The sequence below is a fragment of the Chelonoidis abingdonii genome, chromosome 6 (genome assembly GCF_003597395.2).
Source record: "Chelonoidis abingdonii isolate Lonesome George chromosome 6, CheloAbing_2.0, whole genome shotgun sequence".
In the NCBI taxonomy this organism is placed as follows: domain Eukaryota; kingdom Metazoa; phylum Chordata; order Testudines; family Testudinidae; genus Chelonoidis; species Chelonoidis abingdonii.
Genome location: NC_133774.1, coordinates 121,575,668 through 121,598,511, shown reverse-complemented (window position 1 = coordinate 121,598,511; position 22,844 = coordinate 121,575,668). Strand labels below are relative to the sequence as shown.

General features: G+C 41.5%; 1 protein-coding gene across 2 annotated transcripts in view; it reads left to right on the top strand.

Annotated features, from left to right (window-relative positions):
• Positions 1-22,844, top strand: part of RIGI (RNA sensor RIG-I) — a 41,356-nt gene that overhangs the window by 7,552 nt on the left and 10,960 nt on the right. For both annotated transcript variants that reach the window (XM_032787445.2, XM_032787444.2), the window contains exons 3-17: positions 379-557; positions 3,260-3,410; positions 5,171-5,302; positions 6,296-6,403; positions 8,550-8,703; positions 9,499-9,757; positions 10,443-10,605; positions 12,676-12,777; positions 15,057-15,211; positions 16,465-16,600; positions 17,782-17,930; positions 18,101-18,191; positions 18,966-19,136; positions 21,070-21,221; positions 22,695-22,841. In XM_032787445.2, the coding sequence (XP_032643336.1) occupies positions 379-557; positions 3,260-3,410; positions 5,171-5,302; positions 6,296-6,403; positions 8,550-8,703; positions 9,499-9,757; positions 10,443-10,605; positions 12,676-12,777; positions 15,057-15,211; positions 16,465-16,600; positions 17,782-17,930; positions 18,101-18,191; positions 18,966-19,136; positions 21,070-21,221; positions 22,695-22,841 (2,249 nt within the window). The remainder of the gene's footprint in view (positions 1-378; positions 558-3,259; positions 3,411-5,170; positions 5,303-6,295; positions 6,404-8,549; positions 8,704-9,498; positions 9,758-10,442; positions 10,606-12,675; positions 12,778-15,056; positions 15,212-16,464; positions 16,601-17,781; positions 17,931-18,100; positions 18,192-18,965; positions 19,137-21,069; positions 21,222-22,694; positions 22,842-22,844) is intronic.

The window sequence follows — 22,844 nt, the reverse complement described above, 5'->3', positions numbered from 1 at the left end:
CCTTCCCGGCAACCAGCAGAGTGGCCCCCGCGGCATGCCACCCCAAGCATGCGCTTGGCGCGCTGAGGCCTGGAGCCGGCCCTGGGTTGAGTTAAGGTTGCACAGGCAGTATTAATTTTGGCATTTCCTAACTTTTCTTGCTTGACTTTGCAGTCTTAAAACTTCTTTAACATAGGGTGCCTTTTCTGGGTTGTGTGGTGTGTGGGTTGTGTTTTTTTTTTTTTTTATGTAATGGAGCAGTAAAGGTAACCCAGCCTCCTTTTCAAAACATGTTTGTAGTTCACCCAGTAGCTCTTAGCCAGTAATGGGTCAAAATATCTGTTTTAATTAAAAGCGATGTTTGCTGGTTTAATTTGACCCACCCCTTTTGTTTTCAAGGTTACACTGGTCTGAGGGAAGCAATTGAAAACTCAGATTTCCAAAAACTTGAAAGCCTGGAGGTATATCGACAGCTGCTGAAACGTATAGAAGCTACAATGAGAGACATTGATGTAGAACAGATAATTCCTTACTTAAACACTTGTCTCATAGACCGAGAATGTGAAGAGATTCAGCAGGTATTTTTTCAAAATCAAAATTGCAACTTGATTTGCAGAGTTTACAGTTCTATGATAATTGTGTAGCCCTGACTGTAGCTTCAGATATGTCGGTATAATATAGAAACTAGGGATGTCAAACAATTAAAAAAATTAAACATGAGATTAAAAGACATGATTGATTGCAGTTTTAATTGCACTGTTAACCAATAATAGAATAAGTTTTATAATAAAATATTTTTGGATGTTTTCTACATTTTCAAATATATTGATTTCAATTACAACACAGAATGCAAAGTGTACAGTGCTCACTTTATATAATTTTTTATTACAAATGTTAGCACCATAAAGAAGTGGTGGCCAGCACATCCCTTGGCCCGCGCCACTTCCCGCAGCTCCCGTTGGCCTGGAGCAGCGAACTGCAGCCAGTGGGAGCCGCGATTGGCTGAACCTGTGGACGCAGCAAGTAAACTAACCGACCCAGCCTGCCAGGGGGCTTACCCTGGTGGGCCGTGTGCCAAAGGTTGCTGATCCCTGGAGCAGAGAGTCACGAAGCTGATATAGACCTTTAGTGGGATACAAATTTGTGTTGTAGTAATTCTATTTAAGAGAGAAAAATGAAGATCTTAAAGCAGATTAAATTAGATTATCACTTGCTAGACAATTCAAAATTACAGCTGCAATTGGGCCTGCTATGGTAATTATCGAAACTTGAAAAGCCTTTTGTTTTCCAGCAATGTTCATGCCCGTTGTGACCGTGGTTGCTGGAGGAGCTATACTGAGAATGCTCAGTTGGCAAGCTGCAAAGAATAGGTCAGATGATACCCAAAACTGATGATTTATTCTGTAATTAGATTTCACCAAGTCAGTAACAAAACAGTTTTTGTAATACCTTACTTTTTACCTAAAAGCAAAAATACAGATCCCTTTAAACAATCCAGCCTTTGGCTCCCACCCAGACAGCCAAGTCTAATGTAGCGAGAGTTACTAAAAACCTTTTTCACCATATATAAATGTCTGCCAATCACATTACTCATCTATCAGGTCAATGAATATTTCAGATCCTACCAAATATGTGCTTACAACCAATCCTTATGGACTAAATTTATTAAAGAAAAGAAAGATAGTTATGAATAAAGTTCTTAGGTCAGTTTTATAGCAGAGATGGCGAGGTTGATGATTTCTAAAAATCTTTCTGAAATCAATTAAAAAGGGTATAGTCCAACTGGAAGTCCAGGTGCATAGTTTGTTGCAATTCTTCCATGAGAAATTGCAGGGATAATCCAGCGTAGGCCTGGAGACCTCAGTCTTGCAATTTAGACTTTCCCTGACAAAGTTTAAGCACATCTGAGATAAAACAGGATTGGGTCCAACTTCCTTTATAACTCGAGTTCAGTGGATAAGCCTCTTGTCAGCAAATGATCACAGCAGGCTTCCCTTGGATGAAGAATAGGTTAAGTACATTGTTGCTTTGAAGCTAATCTGTTTCCTAGGCATACACCGGTATCTAGTTGCATTCATTAGCATAAGTCAAGTAACCATTCAAACAGTTCACAGGAAGATTTACATTGTGGAGTCACAAATTTCAAAGAGAAATTAAGACAATAATGTCACTACACCACAAGTTCCATGTAAATTTTAATATCCCCTTTTGATCGCCAAATCAATAAAATAACAATAATGAAACATAGGAACAGAAGATTAGCATCTACCAACTACTTAGCTCACATTGTTAAACTCTAACAAGATATAGGTAAGCATACAATTAGTATTTTCTACTTGGTTCTCTAACAATATAGACCTACATTTTAAGGACTCTGGTTTATTTAACATGGCTTTGCTAACTATCTATAAGGAATGGCCCTGTTTGCCATTTCGATACTCTTCTAATATGTCCTTAAAGGTTGTTTTTAAGTCACACAGCCTGCTGGTTGCTTAACTCTCGCTGGCTCAGCCTCACACCCATAAAGGCCTTTAAAAAGCAAAATGAAACTTCTAATCTGAAGCTTTTAAATCGACCAGTTAGATTCCCTCTTCTCAGTGAGAGAGTTAAAGTTATGTGCTGGATTTTACCTTTTTTGGCATGTTACAACCAATTAGTAAGAAGCAATGTTATTTGTCTGTTGTAAAAGCATCAGTATGCTTGACACATTACAAGGCAGCCAATAAGATGGTCTCCATCCCTGCTTTTACTGGCTTCCAGACAACTGATAGGCCAAGAGGAACTTTCTAAGCTATTACAATATTTTTTCAGATTTAAAGCAGTGCATCATTTCTTTGGTATGTTTTGAAAAAATGCTCCACTTCAGCTAACTTAAAAATCTTTCAGCTGGGTTTGTTACAATACTTCGTACTTACAAGGGACTTTTCATCATGCGATCGCAAAGCACTTTACAAAGGTGGATAAGCATTAGTATCCCCTCTTTACAGATTGTGGAACTGAGGAACAGAAAGCTGTCATAGACCTCCATCCTGCAAACACCTAAACACATACAGTTGCAAGTAGTCCAGTGGAGTTCAATGGGGCTGCTTGTGTGTGTAAAGCTATGCACGTGTTTAAGTATTTACAGGATCAGAACAATTGTGGATTGTACAGTTATGTAGATACACAACAGAACTTTAAAGAGTTTTCCCCTGTAAAGGCTCAACAATGTTTTTCTTTTGAATGACACACTTTTTGATATTTTGGAAGCAGTCACAAACTTTGCTTGTGCATTATTCAGGTCAAAGAACTGAAAGGCAGAATGGCTGGTGCAGTAAAGCTCATTGAATGCCTTTCTAGGTCAGACAAGGAAAACTGGCCCAAAACCTTTCATCTGGCTCTAGAACGAGCAGGATATGACCCAGGAAGCAAACTGTGGAATATGAAAGAAGGTAATATGCAAATTATTTTTATCATATTCTGTGCTTAAGGTTATGCTATTGTACCAGGCATGAATCATCTCCAGGAAGATGAGATGATCTTAAAGGGACACTGTCAGTTTGATTCCTTTCTTTGTTTTAATTGACTCACTTTAAAAAAAAAATGTGTTTTCTGGTACTAAACAACCCTGAAATATAAAAATGTTCTAAAGCGTTTTTTTGATCCCCTATTGATGATTATAGGGTCTTTTTTAGCAAAGGAGAAATTAACTATACAAGATGAATGAGGAAACTGACTGCACAAAGTGAACAAACTGGAAAAATTTGTTCCACACCATCAACTGTATTCATTTACCATTATTTTATGTGGTGTTTGTAATTGAAAGGCACAACATTTTCAGACAAAAATGTGATTTGTCAAGTTGTATGGTGTCTCTTATTGAAGTTGATAAACCTTCCTTTGACTTGCCGTCTCTGTTGTAAAGTGATCAGTATGGGTTTCCACAATACCTAATGGACTGATTACCTTGTCCCTACACATCTGTCCACACAATAGAAGGGTAAAGACAGTGTGTTTCAAAGTTTGTTGAGTAGCATCTACTGGCACTCAGACTGAGCAACTTCTTCTGTTTTCTGCAAATGCAGAATTTCCCATCAAGTCCACCCTATGCCACTGAATTTACCATTTTTTTGTGTTTTTCGTTTCCCCACTTCTTTGAGATTATAAAAATACCCTCACAATTGAGCTTGCTTTGGAGTTATCAGGGAAATTCTTGAGTTGAAGATGGTAGGATTGGGCACTATATCACTGAACCAAGTGATTGTTACGGATGAATCTAGATTCCATTTTTTTATACTTGATTTGCTTTGACCTGGAACATAAGGAGTTTGTTTGAAATAGTTTTAATTAGCAAATGGGGAGAAAATATTTTTTGTAAATGTTTAGCTATTTTAAGTAACTTTTTTTTTCATTTCTGTGGTTGGCTCTGATTTGGAGACAGCTTTATATTACAGTAACCCGGTCTGTGTCATTTTATGTGTCTTTGGATCGTCCCCCCCCAGGCTCCCAAATCACTTGTATTTCATAGTCTTTTTTTTTTAAAAGGCTTTTTGGGCCTCTTATGACATCTACCTTAATAAAACTAAAGTTTACCCAATTGGGGATGCTCTTGGATCATAATAGAAATTATCCATGTTGGAGATGTCACAACTCGAACAGTCAAAGAGAGTTGCTCACAGGAGTCACTGCTAACTAAAGCCTGCTCTTTGGAGCTTAATTTGTTGGCTAGCAGTGAAGAGAAGAAAGGTAGCTCTGATGTGCTTTTTGGTTTTGTATGTTTTTTGTCACAGCTAAATTAATGATAGCTCTATGAGAAAATTGTTCCACAACACAAAATATAGGGGGAGCAAAGAATATTTAGCATATGCTCTCAGAACTAGTCAGAAATAAATCTTGGACTGATACAAGGAAGAAGAGGAGGTTGAATAGGCTGTGCTTTTATGAGCACGTGACCCTTCTAAAATCATAGGGGTCCACATAGTCATTTGTCTACCTTAAGCCCAGCCTGGACAAGGCATTTTATTTTTACCGTCTAGACGTTAAGGCCAGAAGGGACCATCATGATCATCTAGTCTGACCTCCTCCACTGCCAGCAAACAACTTCTTTCCCAATAAGATTCGGCATTGTGGGAGAACCACTTTCCTGGCTTGTCAAACGTATGACATTTAAAGTGGAAAAGATGGCTAAGATGCTTGCCTTGGTGTTGTTTAGGTAACGATAAAGAGATGGATGTTGAAATGATGGAGGACCAGAATGGGAACAATAGTGCCTTAGAGATAAATGTACAGTATTCCGAAGAAGCTGAAGTTCACAATTTCATTGAAAGTCCGTATTCCCCTTCAGGTAATATTCAGCAGCTTAACACTCTTGCAAACATTAGAACTGTGCGCTCCTTTGCACTTCTTAAAAATGTGTGTGGTGTCCTTAAAATGGCTCAAAAGAAAATTGTAGATAATAGAGTCTTCTGCATTGAATTTCCTACTTCCCTGTTTAATTTAACTTCACTGGTTGCTGCTAAAAATGCCCAATGCCTTGGGCATGACATGCATCATATGCTGCCCCTTGTTTCCCATGCACTCACTGGAAAGTTGGTGTTTCAGAGAAGCACCTTCATGAAGGGGTTAAAATAGTGGAACTCAATCCATGGCTCTTCTCTGGTTTGAGTAAGTCACCGCATGACTTAGTAACTGGTAATTTAGATAAACAACAGTATATTGGTCTGTGCCCTGTCTGGAACAAAACTAAGGGAGCCCTAAAATACTGCTTGTTTTCTTAACTGTTTTGACAAATGTTAATTTGTGATATCACTGTCTGTCAGTCACAAAACAATAACTAGTAACTCTGACAGAGCAGCTCTTTGGTTTTTAAAGGCTGGGAGCCCCTGGATTAAAGAAAACATTGAAAGGTGTAGGAGTCATTAGACCAGAAAGAGATTTAACTAAGACACATTCAGGCTGTACGTAGTGTTCATACAGTCTGTTCTGGGGAGACACAGACAGACATTTTTCTCAGGTGCTATGCTTTCTGGCTTGAAAAGATTGGGTCAAGGTAAGGTTAGTGTTGACTGTGCCAGCAAAGAGTTTGAAAGGAGCTCATCTGAGGGAGAACAAACAGGCTTTACAAAATGCCAGCTCCTAACACACAAACCACTTAAAGTTCCAGTCTGGTATATGGTCTGTTATAAAATCTTTTCCCTCAGAAGCTACTCATTAATTTTAGATCATAACTATATATGGGGGATAATGTGTTCTAACCAAAGCATTACTACATCCATTTTATATAATGGATCATGTTCTTCACCATAGCATATATTGACTTTGCTTATTTATGTTCTAGAAGTGTCTCAACAAACTACTTATGGACCAAAGAAGGCTAGAAGTTATCAGATTGAGCTTGCCCGGCCTGCTATCAGTGGGAAAAATACAATCATATGTGCCCCTACTGGTAAGAACATATGTTTTCCCAGGGTTGAATTTTTTTTTTTTTTTTTTTTTGAAAAGTGCTCTTTATTTTGCTGTGTGGTATGAGAGGGGAGGGCTGGGCAAGGAAGGGGGCGGCGGGGGAAGGGGCTAGGGGAGGGGAAATGAATACCACAATTTTGTCTGTTTAGGACAAGGATTTGTCAAATTCTCCCATCAACCTTTTATTTAAAAGCGAACTGTCGATTAAGTTTAATCCACAGTAATTGTAGAGGAGCCCCAAGAGGTCACTAGTTATGTCCTGCAGAGATAGTGGGTGAGGTTCTGTGGCCTGTAATGTGCAGGGAGTCAGACTAGATGATCATGATGGTCCCTTCTGACCTTAAAGTCTATGGCATTTACAGCAAGACTAAAATCCCTCTCTTTTGCACTTTGATATTCTAATGTTCCCTCTGAAATTTCCAAACTAGCACTGCATGAGCCAATTACATTTTCCATAATGTTTGTATGGCGCAACATTTGCTAACTTTCACAGAGAAAAGGTTTAAAATTGAGACCTTAGAAATTTATCTTGAGACTGCTGGATATTTTCTGTCTAAGTAAAGAGCTGCAGTCTCTACAAACTCCAGACCTCAGGGACATTTTCATGTCAGCTCAGGAACAGGTCAATGTTAAAGTTTAACCTCAAAACAGCTGTTCCACTTCTGCAAAGAGTAGCTGACTAAGCAGTCAGCTTTCACTGGCTACTTTCCTCAGATGCTGCCAGCCTGAATCACCAACTTCATTCCTCACAGAGGCTTTGGGAAAAGGGGCTGTGGAGGGAGAAACTAAAGTGTGTGGGAAGGGTGAGCAGGACTATGTGGGGGAAGACTTGCAGACGAAGATACCGTGATAGCAGATACACACCAGTGACCTGATCCAAAGCTCATTAAAGTCAATGGAAAGACTCACACTGACAAGCCACGGATCAACTTCTCCCTGTAGTGCGAGACTATCGGAGGTTCATAAGTCTGGCCGAGGGACTGGACCCCCCACCTCACATACACCCACAATCCTGAAGAATCATGATGTCCTTCCCCCCATATCCGCCAACTTAACTGTTTTTAAAAAAATGAATGCAATTGGGGAAGAAAGCTGTGGGAGGACAATGGAGGACCATGGAGAAATCCAGACTCTGCATTGGGAGCAGTATAAGCAGGAGTGAGTGAGGGTCATATGGGGGAGGAGTGCAGCTGTATATGTCCCAACGAGAAAAAGTGGGCTTTTGGGGGGAGGATGGGAATACAGAACATTGGGGATCTGTGTGGGGCACATAACAGTTAATGCAGCATGGATAGGATAGCATAGAGGCCCTCGTGTCGAAGTATTTGTGTGTTCTTTGTGCACTAATTCCCATATATAGTTACACAGTTTATTTTATGAATACAAAAAATGTATGCAGCAATACACAAAGTAGTTACAAAAAGGTCGATATTCTAGTTTAAAGGAAAAGTTGGAAAATGAGCAAAATTTAATGGACCTTAAACAGCTGTAATCTCATGAGGAACATCTCTGGATTTTACTTTTTTTTTTCCTTCTCTCCTTTTTTTATTTATTTAAATTTTTTTGTTTTGACACAAGTACTGCTCTAGAGAAACAAGCTTTTTGTGCATTGGGGAGTTCCTGTGATTATGGGATATAACTCAAAACACCATTATGGGGAATAATTCTTAAGAAGACGTCCGTAACATTATTTAGAATGCTGCTGATAAACAAGGAAGCAATCATAGCAAAGCCATAAGAAATGGAAGTGAAATGAAATCAGGGTTTGTGAAACAGAAGAGGACAAAACTGATAGGGAGTTTGCATCCCTTTAAACAAATAAAGCCAGTACACTGTCAATGAGAGCTCTCACTCCCCCCTTAATCCATTGCTTTATGTCAATGGACTGTCATTCTGTATGGTAGATAAGTCATCATCTGTACTACTGAGTCTGTTTCAGTACCAAGATCACGAAATAGAGAGTGATGCTAAGTATCCTGGATCCCCCAACTCCATCCCTACAGTGAGCTTAATGTAAGAACATGGGTTTGCCCACAAGGAGCCTTAAATTGTTACAGCTGCACTTGCGGGGAGGGAGTATTCCAGTTGTTCATTACTAATTCTTTGTTTTCACGCTTGATGTTTAAAAGGATCTGGGAAAACCTTTGTGGCACTTCTGATTTGTGACAATCATCTTCAAAACATGCCCAAGGAACAGAAAGGGAAGATTGTCTTTCTAGCAACTAAAGTTCCAGTATATGAACAACAGAAAAAAGTCTTCACACAACACTTTGAAAGAACTAGGTAGGTATGAGTCCACACATATAGTCTTCAGGTTTCTTCACTTCTGAGTTCTAAACTATAGGATCTTTTACATCCTTATGATCCTACATTTTTTTGTTACCATTTCAGGACTGTCTCTCAATACAGTTCTGGTAAAAAGTGTGGCCCAAATTCAGAAGATGAAAATACATCCAATCAAAAAGTGACTAAACTGTCTTTGAGGTTTAATTGAAGGCTGCCTCTGAAAAGCAGCTACTTAGGTGCAGCAGTATAGAGCCCTTCTATGGACTTATAACTTTCATTTAGGTATAAAGGAGCTAATTGACATGCATCCGCATGTAAGCTTCTCAGTCCTAAGTTTTCTTTTCTTATAGCCCAGATCTTTGGCTTCCAGATACATAGGGGGTGGGATAGGTTTTCTGAATACAATCCATTTCATAAGCAAAGGATGATGGTTGAATGGATGATGCTGATAAAAAATCCACTATCTTAAACCAAACATGTTTCATTTGGGGGAGTTGCAGGTGCTCAGTACCTCTGAAAATGTGGTCACCTATTTAGAGGCCTGATCTAAAGCCCATAGGAATCAATAGACTCTCATTGACCTTAATGGGCTTTGTATCAGACCCTGGGGATCTAACTTAAGGCAGTCACAATTGAAGATTTTGGGCGTGGGTGCATCTGTCTTATGAAATATCACTACCTTGCTTGATCCCCAGGAGATCTTGCCCTATCTTCTTGCTTTTCCTGCTCTGTTGTGTACTAATGTGAACATACTCTGTATTAATGTCACGACACATGTCTTTTTTCTCCCAGGTACAAAGTTGCGGGGATTTCTGGGGAAACGGCTGGGGATGTCTCCCCAGCAAGCGTCATTGAATGGAATGATATCATTGTCTTGACACCACAGATCCTTGTGAATGGTCTCAAAGATGGAACCATTCCTTCCCTTGCCATTTTCACGTTGATTATATTTGACGAGTGCCACAACACCACTGGGAATCACCCCTATAATGTGTTAATGACCAGCTACTTGGATCTTAAATTTGACTCCACTGCGAAACAGCTGCCTCAGGTAAGGCGCCGCCCAGGGGTGGGGGCATTTGAAAAACACGGTACAGTAGAATCAGGACCACCTGCTGAGGTTTTGTTAGCTACGCCTTCCATCATTTTTCCTGAAAACCCCACTTTGCTACCACTGCAACTTCAAATATTAACCCTGTGTTTCACTCAGAGGCTTCTGGCTCAGCCACTTTCTCAGCAGCAGTCTCCTTTTGGTCAGCAAGATGAGACCTAATCTTTTTAACTCCAAACTGGATTCTGGTGAAGGGCTCATGGGAGGAAAGCCTGGGTTACAAAATATAATCCTTGACTTGTTCCTTCCAGGACAGCAGCGCAGGAGTTGGGCCACAATGTTTCAATTGTGACTTAATATTTTATAGCCTCTAAAAGTTCATTAGGCTCTGTGTTGTCTTTAAGAAGCAAAATTGACTCTGAAGGAGCCAGAATCGAAGTTTCTCCTAGCACTGATGCAAGACTGGCGAGAACATCTGGATCTTGAAAAGAATCTTGGGGAGGGAGGAGAACAGAATGTAGTGGATCTTGTGAGCTTTTTATTCAGAATATCAATGCCAGTGTTTTTGATTTCTCCCCTCTCTTTACTAATGAGGAAGATCAGTCAGGGGACTGTCATGCTACTGGCTGCTTCTTTTTAATGACATGAACGTAACTAATTATTTTGTACGTGAATATGTGCTCAGATTGTTGGCTTAACAGCCTCAGTTGGAGTGGGCAGTGCCAAGACTCTTGAGGAGACGATAGAATACATCTGTACCCTCTGTGCCTGCCTCGACATACAAGTCATATCTACCGTCAGAGAGAACACACAAGAACTGGAGGAGATTGTATACAGGCCCCAAAAATGTAAGTGTTTGAGTAGGAATGTGTCACTGCTAAGGTCCTGGGTCAGTCTAGTGTCCGAGAACAGACTTAACTGCATCTCCAGTCAGGACAGCACTTCAATCAAATGCTCAAAATTAAGCAGCATGTGCCTGAGTCCTGTTAACGTCAATTACTTAAGCCCACACTTAAAAACAAAGGATGTTTTGAAGTGCTGTTCTGAAATAGGGATGTTTTCCTGAATCGGGGCTGAAGTTCTGGTGGGCCTAATGTTCCTCTCACATAAACTGCTGTAAATTGGAAATACCCTCTTTTAGATTAGTGGAGTTGCACAAGTCCAAAACCTCTGTAAGGGCCTCATCCAGCAAAACACTTGCCCACATGCTTAATTTTAAGCACACTACTCACATGCTTGTGCTTTGCTCGATCAGGCCTGAAGTGAGAGTGAAGCTAAACTTGATCTATCTTTTTGTTTCTTGTATATCTTCAGGGTTCGAAAACATAGTGCCAAAACATTAAATGTAATGTGTAATCCTGTTTATGTCCCATTTTCTTGAGAAATTTTTCAGTCCGAGATCCACTCTCATCTGAGGTAACTTTGTAAAGATAAATGTTGGTGCATGGTCATATTTAATATCTGAAGGGAGGGAAACACATGTTAATCTGTCAGAAAATTCTAGTGCCTATCTCAGAATTACTTAAAGATAAGTTCTAGCTACAGAATTTAGATCCAAATCTTGAGCATTCCTGTTTGGATGCAGGTTTTGGTTTAGGGCTATTTCTATTAAATATGCATGTGCTGTGTAAAAGATTAGAGTTTGGAGTATATGATTAAGTTGGACTGTCTCCACTTCCCATTTCGTTTGCCTGCCTGTGAGTTGCGTGGGGAAGGAATATGTACAGTGCTGCTTCTAGAATGTAAGATTTTTTTTTTTATAAAATAAATGGATTTCTGTGATCTTAGTGAAGAATTGAGTCAGTTGTGAAATTTGGAAATAGGGGAGTTGGAACTTTTAACTGTGGAACCAGTGTTTTAAGTTCAGATTTTCTCTGTGTGTGTGTGTGTGTGTGTGTGAGAATTCATAGTGTTAACCAATATTGCCCGGGATAGCTCATTTGTACGGAAGCATGACTGTTAAATTCCAAGGTAAAATCCTGCCTGCCTCCTAGGTGGTCGCTAAGAGCGGGCAGAAGGAGAGCACAAAAGGAGCCTTGCCCAGTGTACGTGGCCTGAGTAAGGGCTAGATAGAATGGCAGTCTGTGTGCTCCTCTAGTGCCGGGGCAGAGAAGTCGTACTCCCCACGGGCACCCAAAGGCGGCTGGACTGTGCATCAGTGTCTGTCATAGACTTGAGCCATGGATCTGGCCAGCCGCATGCCAGGTAGTGATCTGTGTGCCAGGGGTGCTCTGCCTCTGGATGCCCAAGCCTTTTAGAAGTGTTGTGCTCTCCTGAGACAGAACGTCTCCTGATGCTCCCTGTAGGGCTGTGTGATTCCATTGTGCTCCCATCAAGCGCCTTGTTGAGCCCCTAGGAAACGCTGCGCTGTGACTGTTGTAACCGAGCCTTTACTGAGAGTTGCATGAAAGGAAATAAAGGAAGAGGAATGGACTGAAATGCATTAGGTGGATGTTAGATGGGAATTTCCTAAGCTGAAGGGCTCTGTTTCCCCTATCATTTCCTAGGTTTGCTTTTTGTAGGTGCATGTGCAGTATAGTATTGATCAAGTAACAGATAACATAATAGTACATTGTGAATAGTGAACCTGAAATGGTGAAAATCAATTCTTTCTGCACTGATCTTGCCCGTAGAATTTTGCCTGCATGGAGCTAGGGATCCTCTCTTTCTGTGCATGTATAACCCTGTAACTCTGCTGATAAAGGCATTTAGCTAGGCCAGACTTGGCCCTTCCAAGGACCAAAGACGCAGCCACAAAGGATGTTAGCAAAGAACAGCCAGGCCCAGTGTTCTTCGGTCCAGGCTCCATGTAACAGTTTGTCGTGTTGGTTGATAGAGGGCCTGGAAATGTTTTAGTTCATCAGCTTTGGTTTGTGATATTTTGCTGATCACTTTGTGGTTCCTTCGTGTGACTCTAGCTTTCAGACTAGTCGGGAAGCGCCCCAAAAACCACTTTATGGACATTATCTCAGTCCTGATGTCTGAAACTGAGGCCCTGGCAAGCAAGATTTACCCAATAGGTAAGATTACACTGAATGCAGACCAGGGGAGAGAACTAGGTATTCATTTTTAGACTATATCAATAATGAACAACTCTTACTTACTGCAGCAGCATTCATTCCTTCAGCTTCCTTTCCCCTTTTTATTTTACCTTTTCTTTTCCTTCCATTTTCTCTTTTCTAATATCTCAGAAGAAATAGGTTGCACATGGAAAACAAGCTTTTTGCTTATCATTCAAGCTGTCTTAATTTGTAACATCACCAATCATTTGGCATGCCATGAAACCATATTGCCTAGTCTGAGTGTATAGGTCGTGAAACTGTCAAATAATTGTAAGTAAAAATATTAGAGCTTTCTTTAGAATACAGTTTTTTCTTTGTTGTTTTTCCTACAGAGAATGTTCTGGTATGTGGTATTTCTCTAGATATTTCCTATAGAATGAGCCTACGCTAAAGGATCACATAATGAGGCCTTGGGCATATCTTACCTTGACTATTGCAGCAGCATCTTTTCCTGTCTCTGTGCTTCCCCCTTCTCCAGTCTATCTAAAACTGCAGCTGAAACTTATCTTCCTCTCCTGCTACTCTGACACACACATGGTCTCTTATGCTCCTCCAGTTCGGTCACTGGCTTCCTGTGTGAATTAAGTTTAGCCTCTTTGTCCTTTGAGATTCTATATGGCGCTGTCTTGCCTATATTTGATGTCATGTGTTGCGTCTCCCTACTGTTCCCTTGGTCTCCTCTTCCCAATTACCTATCTTAGGTGTTTATATGCCCCCTCCCTTACTGTCACATATGAGCACCTCGTAGTCTTCAGTGTATCATGATGACCCTTGTGAAGATAAATTTTACAGAGGGGGAACTATGACACAGAGAGACTGACAGAGAATGAGCCAGGGTTGTGTAGCAAAGGAGGCTGCTGTCTGTAGAACCTCAGTCTCATTTGTTGCAGAATTTGGAAGGGGTGTGGTGAATAAGGCAGGGGATTGCAGGACTAGAGGGTGGGTTCATGGCTGAGATAGTTGAATGCTACCTTAGAAATTGGATTCTATGCCTGCCTCTGCCAGAGTTCCTGGCTGGGCAAATAACTTAAATCAAACTTTTCATGTGGGGCCTTGAATTGTGTCATTGAGGTTTGATTTATCATAGAATATCAGGGTTGAAATGGACTTCAGGAGGTCATCTAGTCCCACCCCCTGTTCAAAGCAGGACCAATCCCCAGACAGTTTTTTATCACAGTTCCCTAAATGCCCCCTCCCCAAGTATTGGGCTCACAATGGTGGGTTTAGTAGGCCAGTGCTCAAACCACTGAGCTGTCCCTTCCCTCAGAAGTGCTGAGTGCTCACAGCAGCAAATGACATCGATGAGAGCTCAGTTTTGAATAACTAGTGCTACAAAATGCTAAGTATTCTGAAAAATCAGGTCCTAGGAGTCTTGGGCTATGTCTACACACCGCACCTGAAAAAGATGTGGCTGTGCCAGTGCTGCTGCAGCCACGCCATTGTAAGTTGTGAGGTGTAGTCGCTCTTTATCGTTGGGAGAGAGCTCTCCCAGAGACAAAATAAAGCCACCCACAACAAAGGGCAGTAGCTTGGTCGGCAGGAGCATCACTCCTGCGCCAATGAAGCACAATCCACACTGGTGCTTTTCATCATTAAAACTTTTGGCGTTGTTTTTTCATACCCCTAAGTGACACAAGTTTTAATGATGAAAGCACCAGTGTAGACATAGCCACTACTTCTGGTTACCCAGTTCAAGGCTATTTGTGACTGTAATCTCTCTGTGATTCAGTTCCCCATGTGTAAAATGGGGATAATACCGTCCCCCCACATCGCAGCAAAGTTGTGAAGTTAAACCAAGTGTTTGCAAAGCACTTGGATATTCTAGTGATGAGCTCAACAGAAAAACCCAGGAGGAAATCAAGTCTACATTAGCAACTTCTCTTGGTATAACTGCGTTGCTCAGAGGTTTGAAAAATCCACCCTACGACATAAGCCACCCATTGAATAATGAGGATAAAATTAAATACTGACTAGCTGTTCCTTCAGTGAACGCTATCCATTGAATGAGGCAAGGGTCCTGTGGAGAAAATAGGATGTGATGATGTAATTAAAGCCGGTGATACAGTGCATACACACAAATGTTACAAAGGGTTAATTCTGGCATTTCCTAACTTCTGAGCACTTGTCTCTGCAACCTTTATGTTCTTTTAGTATTTCTGTACGGTGCCCTGTATCTTGTTCTGGCTGTTAGTTACTCAATAAGATGTAGTGATGCTTGCTGCCTCTTTCTGCACCAGATGTGTTGTCCCACATCAAGAGTAAAAGTTTCGGAACGCAGTGCTATGAACAGTGGATTGTTGACACTCAGAAGAAGTGCAGCGTGTTGCAACTGCCGGATAAGGATGAAGAGAGGATTTGTAGAGCTCTCTTTATTTACACTGAACACCTACGGGTAAGTAAATGCCCTCTCCTATTGCATGTACAGAGGGATCAGTCATGTTCACAGTAGTGCAGATGCCTCCAATTAGAAGCTGAATAGGACCCTACACAGTTCCCAGATTTCTGGGTGCTCTTATCTTTGTAGTAGTTACGGGATGATGCAATGGGCCAGACTCTCAGCAGTACAGATTGGCATAGTTCCACTGGCTTTACTGCAGAAGGAATGCAAAAAACCTTGAGTCAGATCCTCAGCAGTGTAAATTGTGGGTTTTAGCCCACAAAAGCTTATGCCCAAATAAATTGGTTAGTCTCTTAGGTGCCAGAAGGACTCCTTGTTGTTTTTACTAAAGCCAAGGAGCTATAACAATTTATACCAGCTATGGATCCGATTCAAGGTCTTGATTGAATTATTTGTGCTTCAGGGTAATGTGCAAAGGACTGGAGCACACTGGGGAAACCTGTGGCTAATCACCTGTGGCACGTGGGAACTGGTGATTGTCATCTTTCTTATAAAATGTTACACAAAATAAAAGTGTTGTCTTTCATACAAAATAGTTTTCAATGTTACTAAGCTCTATAGGTCGAAAGGATGGGATGCGTTCTAATAAATGTCATGTGAAATGATCAAATAGTTTGTTTTCTTAAGGGCTTTAGAATACTGCAGAAATTAAACATTGGGGGATAGAACTACAAACATTCTGAAAATAAACCTCCCATAAGTCATAAGAATATAAATTACAGGGTGATTACTAACAGTGGCATTATGTAGGTGCTGTGCTTTCGGCACCTCAATGAGTGCACTGAACTCAACCCTGAAACGTGTGTAAATTCTGTAGGATCAGGGCCAGTATTTGTGGCTATATCAGGGCCCCGATTCCCATCTGGCTTACATTCAAACAGAGGTTTGAATAATCAGATTGAGATTGGAATCAGGCTTCAGAAATTCACAGACTGAAAAATAAATTAGTGGATTTTTCTCAGTCTATTTTAGCGGAGAGTGCAAACGTATACTTGTTTGAAAGGAGCAAACGCAGTTTTAGCACCCCACATCTGAGCTGTGTCTTGAATGCTTACTAAAAACTATACTGTTCAGCAGATACTGCTTGCAATCACTGTTTTCCTGTGCTACTGTAGAAGTAACAAGTATTTCAAATGCAGAAGCTTATTTTAGTAAAATTCACTGGGTTTCCCTCCCTCCCTCCATTACTGATAAGCATTTGGTGTGAGAAATGAGTGCTTTAAAAATATATTCATCTCTCTAAACAGAAATACAATGATGCCCTCATCATTAACGAAGATGCACGGACTCAGGATGCATTGGCTTATTTGACTGAGTTTTTCAATGACATTAGAAGTGGAGGATTTGATGAGATAGATCAACAGTTAACAGCGAACTTTGAAGGTACTTCCTGCAGCCCATCTGAAAGGTGCAAGCACTAGGCAGGGGGAGAGGAATTGTTTAAGGTGGTCCAACTTGCTTCTCCTCTTACTTTTATCCATGTTTAGAGGCTGCAACAGTTGGGGTCCACACCTTCCAAGCCAGTTGTTTGCATGAAACTAGCTTTGAGTACCTATCTGTGTCCAGCCCAGGAAAACACTTGAAAGTTAATGGAGACTTGCCCTGTGCTCCCAGTGGACGAATGTCCTGGCTTATCATAGGGGGGCTGAACTTGGGACCTTCAGTGCTAAAACCATGAGCTTCTACCCCCTGAGCTAAAGAAGTAATAACCTGAGCTGTAAGCTGCAATAGACTCCTATTGTCTTATATAGGTCAGTGGCTAGCAGATAAAGACTCTCACTTTCCTGCTGTTTTACATGAGAACTGGGAGCCTGGGGAAGAGAGGAGGGAATCATGAGTGCTAGCAATTTCAGAGGGAAGAGCAGGGGTAGGACATAGCTGGGGAAGGGGCACGTGCTGTGCGCTGTGTTACTTGGGCTCATGCTAACCCCAGCACTCCTGCAAGTATTGCAGCAGTGCCTCAAGGGGCTGTGGTTTAATGCAACAGTGTAGCCCTGAATTTGACAACAGCTGATTAAGAAATCAAGTGTACTAAATTAGGCTCTGATCCTGCAACTGCCTGTGCAGAGTAATTCCCATTGAGACCTGTGAGGATTCACATGGATGCAGGGTCTGCCTATACAGAGCCAATTGAAGGATCAAACTTCGGGGTTTCTCTACATGGCAAGTTACTGCCTGGCAAGCTAGGGCACTGTAGATTCACAGCCTGGCTGGCCACACACTAAGCCCTCAGTCAGTCAAGAGCCAGTAGAATCAATATTTGTCTTTCAGATAGATGGGGGCGGGGGGTTAAAGCAATTTTCTGGTTTAGATGCCTGCTCAGGGGCTATGCTGCTATGATTTCAGCTTTAAAATGCAAGTGATTCAGAAATAGCTCCATAGGGACGTGGTTACACATATAAAACTTTTTTTTTCTTTTTGGTTTTTAAGAGAACAGTTAAGAATTTTTAAAGAAGTGCAAGGGCAAGTCACTTGATCTTTGGCTGCTAGATGTGGACCAGCTTGCTGTTTGCTGGAATGGATAATGCTAACTGCAAACTGATTAGGTCAACGTTTTCTTCCAGCTAAACAACAGGAACTGAGAGAGGCCTCAGCAGATGAACTGAATGAGAATCCCAAACTGGAGGAGCTCACTTTCATCCTGAATGAAGAATACCGCCTAAAGCCAGAGACCCGCACCCTTCTCTTTGTTACCAGAAGAGCTCTAGTGTCTGTAAGACCTTCTCTCTCCAACGCTACTAAAAAGGGGCAGCTAGAAAATAAATATAGGGTAGCTTAGTAGCCTGCTTGGGCTGTGCTTATTGCACAGGCCAGGAGCTCCTCGCATCCCTTTCTGCGACCAAGAGTTTGGAAATGGTTTCTAATAGGTATCTTGCTTTATAGGCTTTGAAGAAATGGATTGATGAAAATCCTACACTCAGCTACCTAAAACCGGATGCGTTGATGGGGCGTAGCAAAAGAAACCAGCAGACAGGTATGGGAGTTTGCACTGAGGGAAGTAAGTTGTTATACCATGTGTTCCCAGACCACTTAAATTATTGCATTATCTCTGTAGTCAATCTCCATGTTCCAGGACAGGCCGACAAGCAAATGCCCAAGTCAATACTACAATTCCTTCATCAATATTAGGGAGGGATATGAAATGTACAGGAGATTTTACCACAACTAAACAGACTCCTGCTTTTCCTGCCAAAACCTCTGGTTAAAACTCTAGGTGCATTAGCAACAATGCTCTGTTATGCAATTCTGCTAGATAATTTTAAAAAAATCCCTCATCCTCTTTACTCAGAGCGATGCAGTGGGTGTTCCCTGCCTCATGTGTGGCTCAGAGTTTCCCTGTGGTTGGAGGTAAACACATGTTTAAAAACTTGACTGCACCAACAGAGGAAATCTGACTTATTTTGAGAATATCTTAGTGGTTTAAATTAGCCAGAGAACAGGATCTCATTAAAACAAACCAGTTTTTAAAAGGACAGCTTCAAACACACTGGAGGAAGTGTAAAATGTTGCTTGCCAAAGTGATTCACAGTGTGACACCTTAACAAGAGTCCCTGTTTGTTAGATATTGTGCAGCTTTCTAGTCCTCAAGCAGTCAGCTGTGTATCCTGATGTGAGGCATTTCTTTCACAGTCTCCAGAGCAAACAGACTGACTTTCGGTACTGACTGCAAGGATAATATGTGTAGTATCTGATTTTGGAATTTTTCAGCATCTCACCGTGCATTGTATTCTGACTTTTTGTACTGTAGGGATGACACTTTCAAATCAAAAGGGCGTACTGGACTCGTTCAAAACCAACGGCGACAGTAAGATACTAATAACTACAGCTGTTGCAGATGAAGGGATTGATATTGCTCAGTGCAACCTGGTTCTCCTCTATGAATACTCTGGCAATGTCACCAAAATGATCCAAGTCCGAGGTATGTGTCACTAGAGCTTAAGAAACTACTATCATGTGAATATGGTATAGGTCTAGAAAATACCCCGTCAGCCCCTCTGACTGGCTGTCATGTTTACTTTTGGCCTTGTGTGTGTGTGTGTGTATCTTACTCTAATTTCTCTCTCACTCTGAGTGCTTTCAGCTGAATGAAGGGTCAGGGAAGTCTTGATGTCAGTTTGTCACAGGAGGGAAGAGCCGTTGATTAGATTAGAGAGAGAGAAAGAGAGTGTGTGTGTGAGAGTAAACTATACACATCACACGATGGTGTTACACATTCAAGGAACATGTCTTAAGTGTGCATTTGTGCATGCAAGTAAATAGAAATATGCACAGAAGAACAATTTAACAGCAAGTACAATTGGAAATTCTGCAAAATATGCCCCCATGGAGAATTCAGAAGAAACTCCATTAAGGGAGTCTCACATAGTTGCTTGGCCCCTCTACGCAGTTCTTTGCATATGGGCACAATCTGTCCTTAAACTTGTGTAACATAGTGCCCTCAGGTGGGTTATTGGAAGTGTGGCTTGAACCTGGGACTCCTGGGTTTAGAAACAAGTGTCTACTGTGTAAGCTAAAAGACACTATTAATGCAAAGAATGTGGTGCTCATAAACCACTATAAGAACAGGAGTACTTGTGGCACCTTAGAGACTAACAAATTTATTTGAGCATAAGCTTTTGTGGGCTACAGCCCACTTCATCAGATGCATAGAACAGATAAGTAAGGAGCTAGATACGTACACATACAGAGAACATGAAAAGGTGGGAGTTGCCCTACCAATGCTGAGGCCATTATATAGGCCAGCCACTAGAGGGGGATAGAGGCTCCTATTCTAAATGTGGGTTTCCCTTTCAGCTACAAAAGGGAAAAATGGTCATAAAATTACCCAGCCCTTTTAAAAATTCTGCTGCAATGTTTAATTTTGTGATCTGAGCACATAGTCAGGCTATGAAATTCAATACTGTTGTGAAATGATTATTTTTCTCATTTTAAATTGACCTTTCATTGAGTGAGCTCCTGGCTTTTGGGGTTTATAGCAGACACTCAATGTCGTAGTTTGATTGTTACTAATTTTTGTATTAAATAATTACCCCAAAAGTGTTGAGGGAAAAAGCTCTCTTGCTACAAGTGCTGTTGTAAATACCTGAAAAAGAAGTTGGGCAGATTAACTCCTTCAAATTTTTGGAACTCAAACTACATGTGAGTAATGGTTAGTTCTACCAAACCCCCTTTTTAAAAGCATAGGACAACATGGGAATCTTATGAATTACTATTTATTATTTATTAGTTTGTATCCCAGTAGAACCAGACCCCAGCTGAGATCAGGGCTGCATTATGCTGGGCACTGAAAAAATACATAGTGAAGAGACAATCCTTCCCCTAATTGTATTTCCTACTGTTAACTATCAGTTTTCATTTTGGTGGGAATGCAACAGCGGGACAGAAAACTAATGGATGTTCATCTCAGTCTTGTTCCTCATCTAGCCTTACGGAGCTTTCTAAAAGAAACCAGTGGGACAATATACAGTGGTTGCTGGCCACAAACTGTCTGAGCCAATCACCCCTGAAGGCCTCATGCGCCGATGTGTAACACAGTACAGACAGAGAGAACCCATACGAAATAGGGTGGGGTCTTTGTAACTTCAAAACTTCATAGAATGTGTATGTTTTTGGATGCTTGTTCAGATTAAGAGGGTCTGGGCCCAGTGAATTTTAATTGGGAGACTTTTCTAAGCATGTGTAGTTGCTTCAGCTTGGGAATGGGCAAGAACCACATGAGGAACCATGCAGAAGCATAATATTTCCAATGTCTTTATGCCTGCATTGAGACCCAGGCTTCAGGGCACAGTCTGTCAGTGCTTTTGCTCTGTTCGCTATAGAGCATTATGAAAGGGCTACCTGTCACCCCCCAGGTCGCGGAAGGGCAAAAGACAGCAAGTGCATCCTTGTGACAAGCAAAAGTGAAGTGGCTGAGAATGAGAGAAACAACATCTATAAGGAGGAGATGATGAACAAGGCCATCAAGCAGCTGCAGGAGTGGGATGAGGAAAAGTTCGGAAGGAAGGTGGGTCCACCCGCTGCCATTCTGCATGGTCCAAATCAGAGACCGAACCTAAATTGGCCATTGTCACTGCATCACATATTCACTCTGTGCACACACAAAGCTTGAGGCCTTGTGCTGAACTGTGCAGCGAGGGCCGGGATACATTTCCCCCTCTATGTGCTAATCCATTGGGTAGTGCTGCTGTTTCACCCCAATAGTAGCTGTGAAGCACTGGTGGTCAAAGTGGGTGTTCGCATAGCAATAGATGGACATGCTTATTATATTTTTAGCATCTCTGCATAGGGCTGTGGGTGGGCTTATTAGCTCTGAAAAAATTTCTGAGTTGATGACAGAAACCAGTTTAAGCCCAAGTAGGTAATTGTGTCCACATTAGGTGTTCTAATTCATGTTCTGAACCATTCCAGATTTGCTAGGTCTACACTAGCAATGTCCTGTTTCAGTTGCAGTAGCCTTTGGCTACTGATTTCACAGCTCCCTGAAGCAGTGGATTCTGGGAAATTTCAAAGCCCCACTGGTGAGCAGGTTGGGACTGCAGGGGGACGGCTCTTTGAATGGTTTGCGTGATTATGCCATTCCCTTGCATCCTCACAGGCACTGGACTGGTGTTTTAGGTGTGCTGCAGGGCAGCCTAATCCAGACAATATTTGACATTCATATAAACCACAAGCTTTAGAAGTATGTTGGGAGTATCTCTCCTATTTTAAAACTGAAAAAGTCTCCAGGGTAGAGGTCAGAGATGTGCTCTCCTTCGTACAAATTGTCCCACTAGTGGTGTCTGAGCCAGACTTTTAGCTGGAGTCAATCAGCAAAGCTCTGTCCCCTTCAATGCCAAAATTAACATTGACCACTGTTTAACTGCAACTACCGCAGAGATGAAAAGTAGCAGGTGTTGAACGTTGTCTGTGGGGCCATGTGGCTTTACAGCTGATGAGAATCTGGGCCTATGAGATTGTATTGCATTGTAGTGAGCGCTGTGATGTCAGAGCCTCAGGGCTCTGACATCACAAAAATCTGTCCTGAGCGTGCTTGGAAGTAAACTCTCCCTCCCCCCCCTACCCCCGATGCTCTTCACTCATCAGTGACCCTCTCAGACAGGTGCTGGCTTCATATTTCTGCTAAAAAGAGACTTTTGTTCAAGAATTGGATGTCAGGCTGCCCGTCATAGATGCGTAAGAATTGCAAAATACATGGGGATAACTGGAGTTTGCAATTCTGAAAAGAAGAGGGGTGGGGTCCTTTGGGGAGAGTTATTAGACCTGAGAGACTGAGTCACATTTTCATAAGGAATAGCAAAAAGGAGCTTGAATTCCACAACCACCACCATTTTCAGGACCAGGTCTACAGCTGGTATAAATCAGCATAGCTCCATTGACTTCACTGTCGCTACACAGATCGGCATCAGCTGAGCCTCTGGCCCTTGGTGTTTCTTTGAAGATCATAATATCCCTTTGTTTCTAATGCTTTGGTTTATAGATACATGACCTGCAAAACAAGGAAAAGACACTGCGAGATTCCAGAAAGAGAGAAATAAAACAAAAGCCCCTCGAGGGCAATAGACAATTGCTCTGTGGGAAGTGCAGAGCATATGCCTGTAATACAGAAGACATCAGGGTAATAGAGGTA